General features: G+C 46.5%; 1 protein-coding gene across 4 annotated transcripts in view; it reads left to right on the top strand.

The window, feature by feature from the left end:
• The window catches only part of Plekha2 (pleckstrin homology domain containing A2), a 63261-nt gene that overhangs the window by 22582 nt on the left and 23217 nt on the right, over nt 1-17462 (top strand). For all 4 annotated transcript variants that reach the window (XM_045130733.1, XM_045130732.1, XM_045130731.1 and 1 more), the window contains exons 3-4: nt 9607-9663; nt 16340-16388. In XM_045130733.1, coding sequence (XP_044986668.1) covers nt 9607-9663; nt 16340-16388 — 106 coding nt within the window. The remainder of the gene's footprint in view (nt 1-9606; nt 9664-16339; nt 16389-17462) is intronic.

Raw genomic sequence — 17462 nt, 5'->3', positions numbered from 1 at the left:
CTAGGATTTCATCACACAGCTTCCTGCTGTGTTTGGGAGGAGGGCGCAAGGCGGTGGGAGCTGAGGAGGAGCAAGCTTGCAGGCTGCATGAAGAGAGACAATGGCAGGCCTGGTGATGGATGCAGGGGTGAGCTACAGTTATAGAAGTGTGGTACCTACCTTGTGCATAGCTGACTGTCATGATGCACATGAGCTTCATAATATCCTGTATTTAGAAAGGTGTATATATTTTGTCGTTCTAGGGGATTAATCCCAAAGCTGTGTGCATGTTAAGCAAGCGCAGTACCCTTGAGCTTCCTCTCCAGCCTGATATAAAGTTATATTTATAAGCCCAAAACTTTGAATTTATATATTTTAGAAGTCACGATTGGTATTTGTTGTTTACTAGACACAGCTCTTTTTTATTATTTTATTTTTGAGAGAGAGAGAAAGAGGCAGAGAGAGCGAGAGAGAGAGAATGGGCATGCCAAGGCCTTTTAGCTGCTGTGAAGAAACTCCAGACACATGTGCCCCCTTGTGTGCATGTGCGACATTGCGTGCTTGCATCACTGCGTCTGGCCATGTGGGACCTGGAGATTGAACACGTGTTCTTAGGCTTTGCAGGCAAGCACCTTAACTACTATGCCATCTCTCCAGCCCTAGGCACAGCTTTTAAGCTTTTAATTATATGTAAATTATAAAATTATTTATAAATTATATATTAGTCTATATATTATTATTTTATATATATTATATATGATATACATATATTATAATATTATATATATTATATATATAATATTATAATATATATAATATATATATATATTATATATATATAGTATATAATATATATCATATCATATCATATCATATATTATATTATATTATATATACATATATACATATTATATATAATATACATATATTATATATAATATAATATACATATATATAATATAACATACATATATTATAATATTGTATATTATATATACTATATAATATATATTTTATATATTATATAATATATATTATATAATTATATTATATATTATATAATTATAATATTATATAATTATATAATATTACATTATATATTATAAATTATATATTATAAAATTATATATAAATTATAAAAAGTGCGACTTATTATTATTATGCATTCCTACTTGTGCATAATTAATTCAAATTTATAAGCAAGAAATTACAGACAAGTGGTGATGGTGACCTTGGGGAGTCAGTGTTTCTTTTAGGAAAGAGAAGTGACAGTGATACAGGTGGACATACTGTTTCTATCTGCACATGTAAAAATAAGGAAATGTGACAGCAAAGACTGTTAATGACACAAATGTGAAAAGTGAGCGTGTATTCTGTGAACACTGCTATCAGTATAATTAGCATGTTTTAGTGCTGTTCTGAGCAAGCTTGAAACACTATTACCTACCTATCTTAAAGGATGGTTTGAGGCTTCTGTATGGTAACAAATATGTTTTTAGACCTGGAAAATAGGAGGCACTTAATAAATATTAGTTCACTCTGAACAGAAGATGATATACTAGATAAAAATTAACCTTGGCTGTGCGTGATGGCGCATGCCTTTAATCCCAGCACTAGGGAGGCAGAGGTAGGAGGATTGCCATGATTTTGAGGCCAGCCTGAGACTACATAGTGAAATCCAGGTCAGCCTGGGCTAGAGTGAGACCCTATCTCAAAAACCAAAAAAAAAAAAGTAACCTTTTCATAATAGAATAATGGCATGCCACTTCAAATCAGTTATTTATTCTTTACTGTTTTATTTATGAGTTAGCTGATATAGTGGGGCGTATGTGTTTCATGGCATATGTGTGGAGGCCAGCGGACAACTTTTGGGTTAGTCCTCGCCTTCCTCCTTGGTTTGAGGCAGTGTCTGAGCTGGTGGTTTACTGTTCTGTTAGTGAGCTTCTCAGAAATTTTCCTGTTTCTTGCCACAGCTCTGGGCTTTTTACATGGGGTCTGGGAATCTGAACGTAGGTCCTCAGAGTTGGTTGGCAGTGCTTTACCCACTTGGCCGTCCTTCTTAGCCCCCAAGGCAGTTTTAAACAACATATATCATAGTAATTTTATAGTCACTTGAAGTCACAGATTTTTCAGGAACGATTAATGTACCTATCCGTATACATAAAAATTTGAGTATTTATAATAAAAACGTTTCACACCTGATTAAGAAGGGGAGGTGGGGGCTACTGACCCATGGGGAAGTTGGGAGGGCAGTTAATGAGGGGGCAAGAAGGAAATGACATTGAGTTTGAGACAAATTTGAAGAGGCTGCGTTAGAGAAAGAGATGAGTTGGCATATTAAATTTAAGGCCTTAGAACCACTCAAGTGACTGATAGACTCACACATGGTGCCCAGGCATGTGAACAGGTTCAGAGAAGGAAGTAAAGGACGTGGGTAGCTAACAGATTTACATGGAGGAGGGTCATCCTATCTAAGCAGGCACTGACTATGTCAGAATACATAGCAATCTATGGCAGTGACTGCTCGTGAGGAACAAGATTAAAGTGGGTATTTTGAACTGGGAGATGGTGAGAATAGCCACGGGCATCTCGTGATCCTCAACTTTGTGACAGGCAGCCTGTCGGGCTCCACAGCCAGGTAAAGCCCTCCCGGGGCAGGTAGTGCCCAAGGGGAGCTTGGCTGTGTTCCTCCCGCTGCTCCCTGACACCTGTGGTCGTGTTCATGTGTGGAGTGTGCAGCAGAACACCTTCTTCTTCTCCTGCATAGGTGCTCTTCTGCGAACCTGCATGGTCTTGGCTTTGGCACAGTGAGCTTGGTTTCAGTTCACAGGCAGCCATGTGGGCACATACCCTAGCAACGGGATTGCCATCTGCACTCCTCTCTTCTCCCACTGACAGCCAGCAAGCTGGAACTGATGCCCCCCTTACTGCCATTTGGGCTCCCCAGCAGATGCAAGGGCAGGTAGAGAGGTCCCGGCACCTCTCTTTTCCTTGTCCCTTCTCATCCTCTCACCCCTGGTCTTCCGGAGTTTGGCATCTGAGAGCCGGTTGGACTAGTTCCTGCCCCACCTCGCTTGGGCAACTACGTAGGGCTTCGCTTTGGGTAACCTTGCCTGTCCTGCTTTTGTATTTACCTTTCATTGACGATTGACTCTCAGATACTGTCTCAGGGGAGGTGGCCTGTGATGAAGGAAAGTGTCACGAAGGCTTTGTAAATCCAGAAGGTCTGGACTTGAACACTGGCTTGAGTATTTGCCACCTCTGTTACTTTGGCCTAGTGGCCTCATCTGCTACATCTGTGAAACGGGAATGTGGAGCTTCAGTTAGGGCGTGTGAGAGTGCCTGGCAGTGCGTGTGACAGTGGTCTTTCAGTGTGTGTCTCTTTTCTTTGCTTGCTTCTTAAATTACACTTTGCCTTGCAGTGGGATTATGAGCTCAGTCGCCCCTCCATGGTTCAGTCAGGGAGGATCATGGGGGATGAGGTACCCAAGGATCTTGTGGCACTGAACTCCTGTGAATTTATGAACCAGTAGTTGGATCTTCTAGTCATTCCTAAGCTCTTTGTTAACTATTATTAGAAAGTGGGAAAGGAAGTAAATGTCACATGAGTACATTTTTCTGTTTCAACAAAAAGATATTTCTAGAAGAAGGCTCCTTGTGGAGACATCAAGTCTCTGGGCAGCTCAGCCCCTTCCCTAGTGATGACAGAGAAGAAGTCGCATACGTCCACTCCTCTGAGAGCCTTGCCAGCAGAAGAGTGTTTGAACAAAATGCAAGGCTTTAAGGCTAGGCGTGGTGGCTCACACCTTTAATCCCAGCACTTGAGAGGCAGAGGGAGGAGGATAAACGTGAGTTCAAGGCCGCTCTGAGACTACATAGTGAATTCCAAGTCAGCTCTGAATTAGAGTGAGACCCTACCTCAAACCTACCCCTGAAAAAAAAAAAAAAAAGCAAGGCTCGGCAATGTCTTTATGGCATTCTCGTTCAGTCCATAGGAGCCTGCCCTGGGCCCTTCAGTGTTCACATAATTCAGAAGATCTTGCTATGTAGCTCAGTGTGGACTGGAACTTGGCATCCTCCTGCCTCTGTCTCCTGAGTGCAGGGACTACAAATCCAGCAGAGGTTCATGTTAATGTTCCCAGTTAACGTCCTCAGTAAGCATACAGTCAAGTAGGAAGAGACTTAAATCAGAAAAATATATGTTAATATGACTTTCAAGGCTAGGTTTTGTCCCAACAACCAGCTGTTCTTGAACTTGGGCTCATTTAGGGATCACTGAAAACACTTTTAAAAGGAGGCAGAGGTAGGAGGATCGCCCCGAGTTCCAGGCCACCTGGAGACTACATAGTGAATTCCGGGTCAGCCTGGGCTAGAGTGAGACTTCTACCTCAATAAACAAAAACAAACCAACAAGAAAAATAACATATTCCACTTGGTTTGGAGTATGATTTTTGAGGGTGAAACCCGAGCCAGGGCTTTGTTCTCAGGAGCTCCCAGGGGCTTATGCGGAGAGGTCCAGAGTCTATTGAAACACAGGGCTGGCTGGAGTCAGTGGAGGGGTTGCAGGAGGATCCTGAGTTTCTCCTTTGGCTGGCGTAGGATGTGGCTCCCTTCCCTACCCTGACACCCTGTCGCCCCTGAGCGCCAGTTCCTGGAGTTCTTGCTCTGTAGGCCTCAGTTCAGGTCTGATGACAGACACGTTGCTGGGTGGGGAAGTGTGCCTGGGCTGTCCAAGTGCCACCCTGGCAGTGAGCCGTTGCCATTAGCCTCCAAGGTCCTGTGATTGGAGTGGACAGTGAGTATCACCTTGGATCAAGCTTCAGGCGTCCTGGGGCTGTTTTCCTGGGTCACCTGTTTCCCCAGGGTGGGGAAGAAGGTGGTGGACAAGCAGTTTTTCAGACATTTGTCATAGTTTCCTGGATTCTTTGGGAGGAGAGGGCATATATCTTCCCCTAAACAGAATGTAAGTGGAATGTGCATAAAATCCCTCAACCTGGCCAGTGGGTGGGGTGGGGGTGGGGGCGCTGCTTATTTTTCTGAGCCAGAGCTGGCTGGAGGCAGGGGTGCTGGGTGCTTGGAGCAGCCTTGAAGGGCCAAGGGGTAAAGTTGTTGAAACCTGATTTCCCCTATCTGCCATTACATGTGGCTTAGAGCCCTACTTCATCACTCGTAATTCATCACGCGGCTCTGGAGGCCTGTGGGCTGTGGTTTGAGGGAGGGGGCATAGTTTCGGAAGAGGAGCTCTGGGCCCTGGCATTTACATCATGTAATTAGCCTGGCGGAGGGGCACGGGGCTGCCCTGTGTGCTGTGCTCTCTCATGTGTTCCTCTCAGCTACTCTATCATGTAGGGCGCATCATCTCTGTCTCATAGGAAAAAAAAAAATTGTCCCTGGTCATAGAGCACTAATGTTACAGCTAAAATTCTGTGGCAAGCTTTAAAATCACACCATGCTGCTTCTAGGGTATTGGTGTGTAAGTCAGGGGACCTGAGCTATATTTCCGGCCCTACCACTGTGGTTGTGGCCTTGGACAAATGGCCTCACTCATAAGTCACTTTCATTGTCTTCACAGAGGGGAGAGAGGGTGAGAGGCCTGCCGCTTTGCTGTTCACCCTGAAGCTACCCTGAGGCCGTGGAGACAAGGGTCTGCTTCTGTCACAGCAGATCTAAGACTTTCTGCCCTTTACACACTGTCACGCCTTACTTTGGAGAGCTGTATGCCTCTTTTTTGGATTTTGACTTGAGACTTACAGAATCTCTCTGTCTCTCAATACACTCAAGGTTCCCTTAAACAAACAAGGAAGTTGTTAAGTAAAAGAAAAAAATGGGTAACTAAAATAAATGCTAATTTAGGTACTCAAAGATAGCTTGATTTACTTATTTATTTTTGCACTGTTGAAGATAGAACTTCAAGTCTTGGAGGAAAATTCTGTCCCCCTGAAGTACATTCCCAGACCCTCAGTTTTGAGACTGACTGCTTCACCCTAGGAGGTGGGGAGTAGAGTCCAGAGTCTTTTCTAGGTCTTTTACTAAGGCTCAAGGGCTCTGAAAATCCTTACATGGCTGTGTTATTCATATCAGTTTTCTTGTGAATAAAAAGTGTCACACATTGAATGTATTTTAAAGATGTATGTTAATTTAATAACACATGGGAGGGTCTTCTTCCAAATTTAAGGTCTTTGTTCCCTCCTTCCCTTTTTTCCTTCCTCCCTCCCTCCCTCTTTTCTTTCTTTCTTTTTGGTTTTTTGAGGCGGGATCTCATTACAGCTCAGGCTGACCTGGAATTCACAATTCACTATGTAGTCTCAAGGTGGCCTCAAACTCATGGCGCTCCTCCTACCTCTGCCTCCCAAGTGCTGGGGATTAAAGGCGTGCACCACCACACCTAGCTAAGGTATTTCCTAAGGCAGTGTCCTGCCATCTCACTGTCACCGCTTAGGTAAATTTACTAATTTACTAATTCTCCTTGACCCTGAGTGTACCTCCTTTCATTGCTTTGAGATAGCTTCACAAGCTTTTCCAGGAGGATGCTGGCAAAGGTGTTAGAGCTGCAGACAGTCTCTCGGGTTGTAGGAGAAGGACCTTTCCAGATTGTCTACTGGGAATTCCACAGCTGTGACATTTTTCTTTTCTTTCTTTTTTTTAATATGAATTTTTACTTTATATTAATTATAACATGTTATACTCCTTTATCTCCGTGCCTCAGCTCCCATTGCCCTGGAGATCCTTCTCAGTGGGGTTATGCTATTCACTGTAGGGTCATAAAGGCCTCAGTCAGTTCCTGTGAGGTCGTGGGGATCATGCCTCAGGACATCCCTACCCCCTCTGTGGCTCTTACTGTCTTTCTGCTCCCTTTTCCACAATGTTCCCTGAGCCACAGCAGGCCTGTTGACAGTCTAATTTAGCGCTGAGTTAGTTCTCTGTAGCATCTGGATTTCTGCTTTGATGGGTTTTGATTGGTCACTGTGTTTGTCACCATCAACCTGGGGCTGGTTGTCAGGCTGGCAGTAAGAGCAGTGTTCATGTCGTCACTTCCCCTGCAATTTCTCCTGGGCTGTGGCAGATGTGGTCGAGGTGGCACATCTCATACAGCTGTATTTTCTCATCTTGGCCACTACTTTGGTGGATTATTGCTCCTGTATCTTTTTTACTGCCTACCTGCTAATGGAGAAATCAGAAAGTCAAGAGTGTGCCAGCATAGACTGCACTGAGGACAGGGTGCCTGAGAGCTTAATGGCCTTGGTTTTTTTAAATGTATTTTTTATTTTTATTTATTTGACAGAGGGAAAGAGAGAGAGAGAGACAGAGAGACATGAGAGAGAGAGAATGGGCACTCCAGATCCTCCAGCCATTGCAAATGAACTCCAGACGCATGAGCCACCTTGTGCATCTTGCTTATGTGGGTCCTGGGGAATTGAACTTGGGTCCTTTGTCTATGCAAGCAAGCACTTCAACTGCTAAGCCATCCCTCAAGCCCTTAATAGCCTTGTTTTGTTGTTGTCCTGTGTTTTTCAGTGCTGAGGATGGGGCCCAGGGCATGGCTTATGCTAGGGGAGCACTCCCGTTGATGTGGGGATGGGGCCCAGGGCATTGCTTATGCTAGGGGAGCACTCCCGTTGATGTGGAGATGGGGCCCAGGGCACTGCTTATGCTAGGGGAGCACTCCCGTTGAGAGGGAGATGGGGCCCAGGGCACTGCTTATGCTACGGGAGCACTCCTGTTGATCTGGGGATGGGGCCCAGGGCATTGCTTATGCTAGGGGAGCACTCCCGTTGATCTGGGGATGGGGCCCAGGGCACTGCTTATGCTAGGGGAGCAGTCCCGTTGATGTGGGGATGGGGCCCAGGGCATTGCTTATGCTAGGGGAGCACTCCCGTTGATGTGGGGATGGGGCCCAGGGCACTGCTTATGCTAGGGGAGCAGTCCCGTTGATGTGGGGATGGGGCCCAGGGCATTGCTTATGCTAGGGGAGCACTCCCGTTGATGTGGGGATGGGGCCCAGGGCACTGCTTATGCTAGGGGAGCACTCCCACTGATCTGGAGATGTGACTTAGGACTTTGTTCATAGTAAGGGGAGCAGTCCCATTAAGCTACAATTATAGCTTTTCTTACCAGTTTAATAGTATGTTTTCCTCAGTACTCTTTAGTATTCTGACCTCATTTTATTTAGTACTCCTAACAGACAGTCCTATGAAGGAAGCTCACAGGTACATTTTTTTAAAAAAATTCTTTATAGTGTGAATTTGTACCCTGTATGTTATTGAAAGGATTTTTAAATACCACAAACATGGACAAAACCAACCAGATCAGAGCAATCAGGGCAGAAAAGATATATGGGTCACATTATGAAATATCTTGTGTATGTGTATCTAGGACCATTACAAGAGTTCTTAATGGTGTTAACACATTCTTTCTGCTCTCTTATGAGCAGAGTACTGTAGGTGGGACATGCCTAATCTAAAAATCTTAACTTAAAAATCTGAAATGCTCCCAGATCTGAAACTTTTTGAATGTTGACATGCTATCAACAAGTGGAAAGTTCCATACCTGCTCTCATGTAAAGGGTTGTGACTGAAGCAAAGGTGAACTAAAGACACTGCATGAAAGCACCTGTGAGCTCTCTATGTAGTGTGCATATGAAACATAAATGAAACTTTGTGTTTAGACTTGGGTCTCATCCCCATGACTTTTCACACTTCTCATTTCATGTGGAAATGTTCCAAATTTAAGAAAAAACAGTCTGCCTATGTGTAGTGGCACACACCTACAATTCCAGCATTAGTGCAGTGGAGGCAGGAGGATCAGGAGCTCAAGGTCATCCTCTGCTGTCCATGGAGTTTGAGGCCAGACTGGGCTATGTACCTTGTCTCAAAACAGACAAAAAATCTGAAATCCAAAGAACTTCCAGTCCTAAGCATTTCGGTTTGGATGGGAGAAAGTCAGCTGACATTGTAGGCCTTGTTTTTATTATTATTCTTAACAATGTATTTCGTGTTGGTCTTTAAACTTGTCCTTGACCCCATTCTGCTGGGGACCCTCCTCAGTGGGGTTGCAGGTAATGGGGTTGTGTGTTGTAGGAGCAGCAGTCACTTTTTTGTGGGAGGGGGAGGAATAAAGGCCTCTGGGCATGATGTCTCAACCTGTGGCTCTTACAGTCTTCCCGCCCCCTCTTTGGCAAAATTCCCTGGGCCGTGGTGGGTGAATTTTAAGTCTACTTCAGTGATGAGCTCTTAGGATCCTCTGGATCTCTGCTTTGGTAGGTATTGAATAGACCCTGTCTTTACAGAAGGAAAGAAACCTAGGTTTAGTGGTTAAGGGATGTTACAGTAAAACAGTGGAACACACACTTCTGACCGCAGAATAACTCATTATAATAGGTCAGGTGAAGGGTAATGTTACTGTGTTCTGCCAGGACATCTGTTTTGTCCCTGAAATTATTATCCAGGCATTATTACCAGCATCTTGTGGATGAGGAAAGTGAACCAGAGAATGGCTCGGTGACTTGACTAAAGTTGCAGTGCCAGAAAATGACAGAGATAGAACCAGGGTATTGTCTTCCGTTTTGTGCTGCTGTCCTCATGACCTCATGTATTATTATTTTTAGAATGAACAACTCTTGTCTTTCAGAACCTGGCAGCTGGGGCAGGAGCGGTTGGATCTTTGCTGCTCACCTACATCTCCAAGGTAACATTGGTGCTCTGGGAATGCACATTCGCTATGAGGGTTTAATATCTCGACCGGAAGCAGCGCCACATCCTTGGGGCGTGGCCATTATCATGTTTTCCTTTCCCAAGCTATTGCTGACGGAAGATTTGCTGTTGTCTGGTGGGTGTGGTGTGGTTGAGGGTGTCTCAAAGCGTCTTACTCCTTGGACACATGAGGTAGTCAGCTTCCCAACCCTGGAACAAGTACCCAGTAGCTGCAAGCTGGAAACCAAGCTTTGAACCTGCAGGCCTTTGGGAGACACTCCAACTACAAACTGTAGATTCCACAGTGTCACTCACCCCCGCCCTGCAAAGCAGGTAGAGATGCTGGTTGAACTGGAGGTAGGAGTAGGAGGAAACTTTTTTTTTTTTTCTGGGGGTGGGGTGCTTAACTGGTACAAAAGGAATACAATGCCAATACCCCCTGTGCAGTAAAGGTTATCAGCAGAAAGGCTGGGGCCACACTGGAATTTTATCAATCCCCTGGATATGATGCCTGTGGAGGGAAAGTTGAGAATGGCCCAGAATGATCACAGATGTGCCAGGACCATATTCCATAGCTGGGTAACTACTGGGGAGTCTGGTAGGCAGCTGGCATTCTGTGTCCTCCTCAGTTTGCATCAAGGGGCAAGACCATCCCCTGTTCTGTGCCGAGACCTATGGGCAGGGCTGGTTGATGGTGCCCACATGTAACTGCTGATCCCAGCTGTTTTGAGCAGCCCTCTGTGGGACAGGCACTGCCGCTGACCCGTGATGCCGTCTTGATAAAAAGACCTGGGGATTTACAGCCTCCCCAGGGAGAGGAACTCTGTACAGTGTCGAGAGCCAGGTGGCACCCCGCCAGCCTCGGGACTCAGAGACTCCGGAAGTCCTGCCCCTCACTGCAGTCCTCCTGGGGGCTGCTGTTTTCTTGCCTGACCTCTTCTACCCCCAGGGCTTTGAGGACCTGCTGGGGGGAGGGGTTTGGAGCTGAGTTGAGCAGCCTCCAGTCCCATCTGGTAACAAGTTTGGGGAGCCTTGTGTTCAGCCCCCACTGCAGCTGCTTGAGAAAGGGGTATTAGCCTGAGGACCTGGGAGGAGCAGGCATCTTTGGCTGGAGCTGCAGGCTGACCTGGTGTCTGCCAGCAGTAGGCAGGGCCTGGCCGCCGTATTCCCAGGGCAGAGGCAGAAGATTCTGGGCAGTGGCTGAGCTGATTAGAGAGGAGATAATGGCCTCAGGGGAAGGGCCTGTTAATGTGCAGCTGGGCCAGCACAGCTGCAGGCAATTTCTCCATGTCTTGTGGTAAGTAATGTGGCTGCCTCCCTAGGCCAGGCCAGGCCATCCCAGCCTAGCCTGGGTGGGGGCCTCCTTCCCGTCTTGTGTCCTCATTTGTTGTGAGCTCATGAAGTTATTTCTCCAGAAAGAGAACTGAGAAGGCCCGGGGGGGGGGGGGGAACCTCATAAAAACTGAAAACTGAAACCTCCTATGTGAAGGTTTGCAAAGGTTTTTTTTTTTTTTGGTGAGGGAAGCGTGAACTTAATCTCCTGCTGAATCATGATTTATGATTGCTGCTCAGATGAGGGTTTTAGTAGGCTCTGACTTACGGGCTGCCTCATTTAGAAAGGGTGGCCTGACTTGTAGCCGTTCCTGACACAAGTACGCCTGCATGACCCTTTTGTGAAAACCCACAACTGCCACTGGATAAGTTCGAGGTTTTTCTTTATTTCGTGCTGAGCAATGCAGGAGGCACTGTATTCGGGCACTGGGCTGGGTCCTGTTTAGATTCCATGTTACCGTTTCTTACTAGCCATAGCTCCTTCCTTCTAGGCTCAAATACTTTCCAGTGTTAGCTGACCTGGTTTGCCATGCCTCTCTGTTTAGGGGAGCTGTTTGAAGGACTCTCCCGAGGACTAGTGTGGGGGGGATAGGAACTGGCACTGGGTCCTTCAGAGAGGCAATCCAGAGATGAAATGACCCGATCTCATGTTTTCATATCCCTAGGACATTGTGACAGGAAAAACCCAGATCTTCAACACACTGGAAAATTATTAAACCTGCCCTTTGGTACCACTTTCTCTACCTGTGAGCCTTCTCTTCCATTCCAGTCACCTCTACACAGTCAGCTCCATTTGTCCCATTCTCAGCCTGAGCTTGACCTTCATTACCTGTCAGAAAGATCTTCCTAAAATGCTGATTGTTAACTTTTAAAAAATTATTTATTTTTATTTGAGACAGAGGTGGGGGGAGAGAAAGAGAAGGAGAGTGAGAATGGGCACGCCCAAGGCCTCTAGCCACTATAAATGAACTCCAGATGCATGTGCCACCTGTGCATCTGGCTTATGTGGGGCCTGGAAAACCCAATCTGTGTCCTTAAACATCGCAAGCAAGCATCTTAACCATTCAGCCATATCTCCAGCCCATTAGTAACTTTGTTTTTGCATGGGTGGAGGGAGGGGTGTCATGGTTCCTTTTGAATGTCCAGTGAAAAGCAAGGACTCATTTTCCAGGTAAATGCACTTATGTGTGGACAAACCTTGAAACTGCCTGAGGCTGGTCCAAACACCTTGAGTTGAAAGATGTGTGAATGGTGGCTGCTCTTGATGCCCTCTTGAAAGGCATGGTCACTCCAGAGACGTGGGCAGAGTTCTGAGTACGTCATGGTCTTATTTTTCTGCTGCTGCTTCTGTCAGTGGGGCCCTAGTTCCACTTCCGGCCAAGGGCAGACAGGGTGGGGCCGGCCCTTGCAGTATGTCCTACCGCTGACTTCACTGCCTCTGTGGTCTGCCTTGAATCTGATAAGCACAAGTCCCCAAGAATCTTGAGCTGTGGAGCAGCCTGTCTGTGTCACTTGATCAGGGACTTGTGCCCACTCTCCTTTTCACATTCCAACCCTCTCTTGCAGTTGGCATGATCAGAGGGCATGCCAGTCAGCCATTGTTGGGCAGTGACTGAACTGTGGCCACGGTGCAGGATGAAGGTGTTTGCACCCAGGTGACCTCACTGGAGCCAGACTTTGGGGCACCCTCACCCACCTGTGGGCCACACTGCTTCCTGGTGGGCCATCTGTTCTCTCTCCATGTCTGAACTTGCCTGTTGCAGCCTGATACCATAAGTAACAGGTGGTGGATAGGACAGAGGGGTCTGCCTCCTATGGGGCTGGGCAGGATGTCAGGGAGGGAGAGGGAAAAGACAGCTCTTCAGTAGTGTCCTTGGCCCTTGTATGTAAGATGCACAACTGGTAGACATCACTTCCTTTTCTCCTCTTGCTGTCCTGTGACTGTATGAAGAGGACTTCTCACTCTGCTTTTACCCATGGGGAAGCTGAGCAGTCATTGGGGGTCTCACTTCCAGCCACACAGCCCATCAGAGCAGAATTAGGATTTATCCTGTTCGTTTGGCAATTAGTTGCTTTGTCTACGGCACTTCCAGGCTAAGTAAGCCAGGAGGCGTAGAGCACACTTAGACACACATGTGCACACTCACACCTCTTGGTGGGAAGGCACGCACATATAGAAAACAAACAAGCAGAAAAGGCTTCAGTTCTCATGATGAGCACATGGGTGGCATTCTCCCAGGCTGGCTTATATATGTGCTCAGAAGGACTTTTTGTGATCTAAGTGGGATGAAAGGTGTTGGCCAGGAGCACCCTCTCCAATCAGCGATGCAGATGAGTTTTTCAGAAAAAGGGTGATATTCCTGATAAGGCAGAGCAGGTCTCCAGGGTCCAGCTTTTCAATGCCACCAAGCACGTCAGCTAGATGAGAAAGGAGCAGTGAGAAAGGTGGGCACTGTGGCCAGGATACCAGGCAGCTCGGGAATGCTCAAGCTTATGCAGGAAGCACATTCAGGGCAGGCTGGTGACTGGTAGGAAGCTTCATGGGAGTATGTAAGCCAGGGCAAGGGTATCCATTGGCTTGGACAGAACCCTGGGAAAACCAGGGCACACAGGGCCAGAACTGAGGCTTCATAGGTGCCAGAGTCCTGGCTGCTACAGGTAAGGTGTGCAGAGATGACTGAATTTGTCTATCTAAACTCAGATATGTAGGCTTCCCTTTGCTTAAATTTTCATGTTTTTCAGAACTGTCATAGGCCTGTGATGTGATATGATGTGACCTCACATCAGGATAAACATGACAGGGTGCCCGTTTCCCTCATTCAGTAGACTGGTTTTTATGCCCACATCTACATGCTTCCCGGCTTCTGCCTGGTGAAGCCCTGTGCTGCCTTAGGACTCTGCTAGTAGGAATGCCATCAGCAGAGGTGGCCCCTCCAGGAGATGCCACGTGACATTTTGTATTTTTATTTCAATACCTGCCATTGAATTTGATATGCAGACATTTACTTAAATATTTATATCTTCTGTGGTTTATATGTTGGAAAGTAGGCATTCTTTTTAGGTCTCAGATGTTTTTGCTTGTTAGTTTGTGGACTTTTTTAGATTAATTAATTTGCAAGGAGAGAGAGATAGAGACAAAGACAGAATGGGTGCACCATGGCCTCTAGCCACTGCAAATGAACTCCATGTTCATGTGCCACATTGTGTATCTGGCTTACATGGGTCCTGGGGAATTGAACTCTGGATGTTAGGCTTTGTAGACAAGCACCTTAACTGTTGAGCCATTTCTCCAGCCCTTGTTTGTGGTTTTGAGACAGGGTCTCACTATGTCTCTCAAACCTGACTGGAACCTGCTGTGTTGCCTAGGCTGGCCTCAAGGTTATGATCCTGAGCCTCTTGAGCACTGGAATTACAGGCATGCGTCACTCTGCCTGGTATTATAGCTCTTCCTTAACGAGCAGGTTTTATGTGGTAGGGGGCTAGGTGCCTTGTGTGCACTGTCATCTTCAGTCTCCATGTTCACCCTGTGGGAACATGGCCTTCTCGTCCCTTATTTGACAGAACATGATATGGAGATCACACACCTGTGATGTGTGATGTGTGATGTGAGACTGACTTCAAAGCCAGGCTTCACTGCTAACCCTTTTGATCTTTCATAGGGTGCTAACCATAGTTGCTGTTTGAGTGTTTGGGGCAATATTAATTTTGGCTAAGAAATCAGGGCAGTACTCTAGGAACTATGAGCCATGAAGACATCAGTTTTTAACTTGAGACTTTTCTTTAGCTCCTGGCTTCTAATACCCACTCCTGGAGCCCAGAGATGAAAACAAGAAGGCAGATGCTCTTGGCTAGAAAGGGCAGGATAATGCCAGTAGATAGATAGGTCCTGTGGGAAGGAGCTGCCTCCTTAGAGATCCCAGGTACAGTGCAGAGTGGTCAGCCAGTGTCAGGGATAGTCAGAGTCCTTGGAGGCTGTGATGGAACATTGAGCCCGAGTGAGTAATGGGGTCTAATGTAAGACAGATACTCAGCCGTGTCCATGCAAGGGCTCAGCTTGCAAAAGCTAGGTGAAATAATATAGCAGCAGGCAGTATAGTGTTTCCACCTTCACCTGCCCATTCCTTTGACTAGACATAGGTGGGCTCCTTCCTTCCCTTGGCCCCTCTCTGCTTGGGAGGAAAGTTGCTTGTTTTCAGAGTGGGTAGCAAGACCACTGGTCAGCATGTGTGAGTGCAGGGGCTGCCTGCCCCCTCCCACTCCCAGTGGACTGTGTGTGTTTGTAGCACTTCCAGCTTCAGCTGAGATACTGTTTGAGGAAGGGAGTTGGCCATTAAAAAGCAGAATAAAGATCTGTTGAGAGGAGTGGGTCCTAGCTAGGTCTTGTGAGCCAAACAGAAATCTTTTAGGACCCGGTGACTTTTAATATTTTATTTATTAATGTATGTATTTGAGAGAGAGAGAGGAATTGTATGGGTATGCTAGGGCCTCCTGCCACTGCAAATGAACTCCAGGCGAGCGTGCCACTCTGTGTATCTGGCTTTACATGGGAACTAGGGTATCTAACCTGGGGCATCAGGCTTTGCAAGCAAGCACCTTATATGACTAAGCCATTTCTCTAGCCCCAATGGCTTTACTGTTTTAGGAGAGAGAGAGAGAGAGAGAGAGAGAGAGAGAGAGAGAGAGAGAGAGAGAGAGAGAGAGGGAGAGAAAGAAAGAGAGAGAGAAAGAGAGAGAATGTCTTGCCAGGACCTCCAGCCATTGCAATTGAACTCCAAACGTGTGTGCCACCTTGTGTGCATGTGTGGCCTTATGCATGTGTCACCTTGAGCATCTGGCTTAAGTGGGATCTGGGGAGTTGAACATGGGTCCTTAGGCCGTGCAGGCAAGAGCCTTAACTGCTAAGCCATCTCCCCAGGCCTCCAATGGCTTTTAAAAGTGTTTTCCATAGATGAAAATTAATATAGCCATCAAGAGAGCAATGATCTCTGGGCAGTGGGCATTCTATCAGATGCTCTTGGCTAGAAAGGGCAGGATAATGCCAGTAGATAGATAGGTCCTGTGGGAAGGAGCTGGCTCCTTAGGGATCCCAGGTACAGTGCAGAGTGCTCAGCCAGTGTCAGGGATAGTCAGAGTCCTTGGAGGCTGTGATGAAGGGAGCTTCTAAAAAGTAGAACTGATAATGCCAATTCCTTAAGGTAATGATCACAGGATTCTGAGTTATTGGCTTTCAAAATGTATATATATGTTTATATGCCTTTTATGTATGAAAAATATCATAGTAATAATTTTTCTATGTTGTTAGAAATGCATTCAGATCTCTTTTCTCTTATTTGATATAGGTGAGCATAGCTACCCCAAAACAGAAGCCCAAAACTCCATTTTGCTTTGGTAAGTACTGAGCGGGAGGTGGGTTTTCTCCACACTTCTGTGACCACTTCCTCCTTTGTTCAGAGACAGCTCTGTGACCACATGTAGACTGTACTCAATGTGTGATCACAGTGAGGTTTTGGGTGTGACGTGCTGCTTTTATTGATCTTGCTAATAACATGAGGGCAGCATGCTGGGGTCAGTAACATTTCAGCCTGCCTGTTTCCTCTCCTCTCTTCTCCCCTCCCCCTTTGACAGGATCTCAGTACATAGCCCAGGCTAGCCCGGAATCTTGTGCTTTTCCTGCCACAGCCTCCCAGCTGCGGAGATCCCAGGCGTGCACTATCATACCTGCTTTATTTCAGTTTTTTTTCTTTTTTAAAAAATTTATTTGAGAGCAACACACACACACACAGAGAGAGAGAGAGAGAGGGAGGGAGGGAGGGAGGGAGGGAGGGAGGGGGGGAGAGAATGGGTGCACCAGGGCCTCCAGCCACTGCAAACGAACTCCAGAAGCATGTGCCCCCTTGTGCATCTGGCTAACGTGGGTCCTGGGAAATCGAGCCTCAAACCAGGGTTCTTAGGCTTCACAGGCAAGTGCTTAACTGCTAAGCCATCTCTCCAGCCTATTTCAGTTTTCTTAATGGCCCCGGAAGGGCACAAAATATATAATAGAAGTTTCTCAAAGCCTCCATGTTAGACTGAATAATGATGTGTTCAGCAAAGGTAGAGACTGGGGAAGGGAGTGTCAGGGGTGGGAAGGAGAGTGTTCCGTAGAGAGTCTTAGTGTTGTCAGATGAATGACAGTGTTGGGGGAGCAGAGGGAACAGAGGCATCCAGTGCACTCAAGCCACTGAACTGTGGTTGAACCCAATGAACACATTGTTGGATTGTTATTTGGCACCCGTCGTGTTCCCAGAACTGTGCTCAGCACTTCAAGCAAATGCTGACAGGCATTTCTGTATGTGTCCAGGGTGGTTCCAAATGTGAGCGTCAGGAAGACAGCTCGATCTTGCTTTGTTACTGTGTGTCCTCGGCACACAGAATGGCTCCCGACACCCAGAGGGTGCTCAGTGAGTGAATGTTATATGAATG

The sequence above is a fragment of the Jaculus jaculus genome, chromosome 12 (genome assembly GCF_020740685.1).
Source record: "Jaculus jaculus isolate mJacJac1 chromosome 12, mJacJac1.mat.Y.cur, whole genome shotgun sequence".
NCBI classification, from domain to species: domain Eukaryota; kingdom Metazoa; phylum Chordata; class Mammalia; order Rodentia; family Dipodidae; genus Jaculus; species Jaculus jaculus.
The sequence above is the reverse complement of the archived record's forward strand: the minus strand, read 5'-3'. Positions and strand labels throughout refer to the sequence as shown.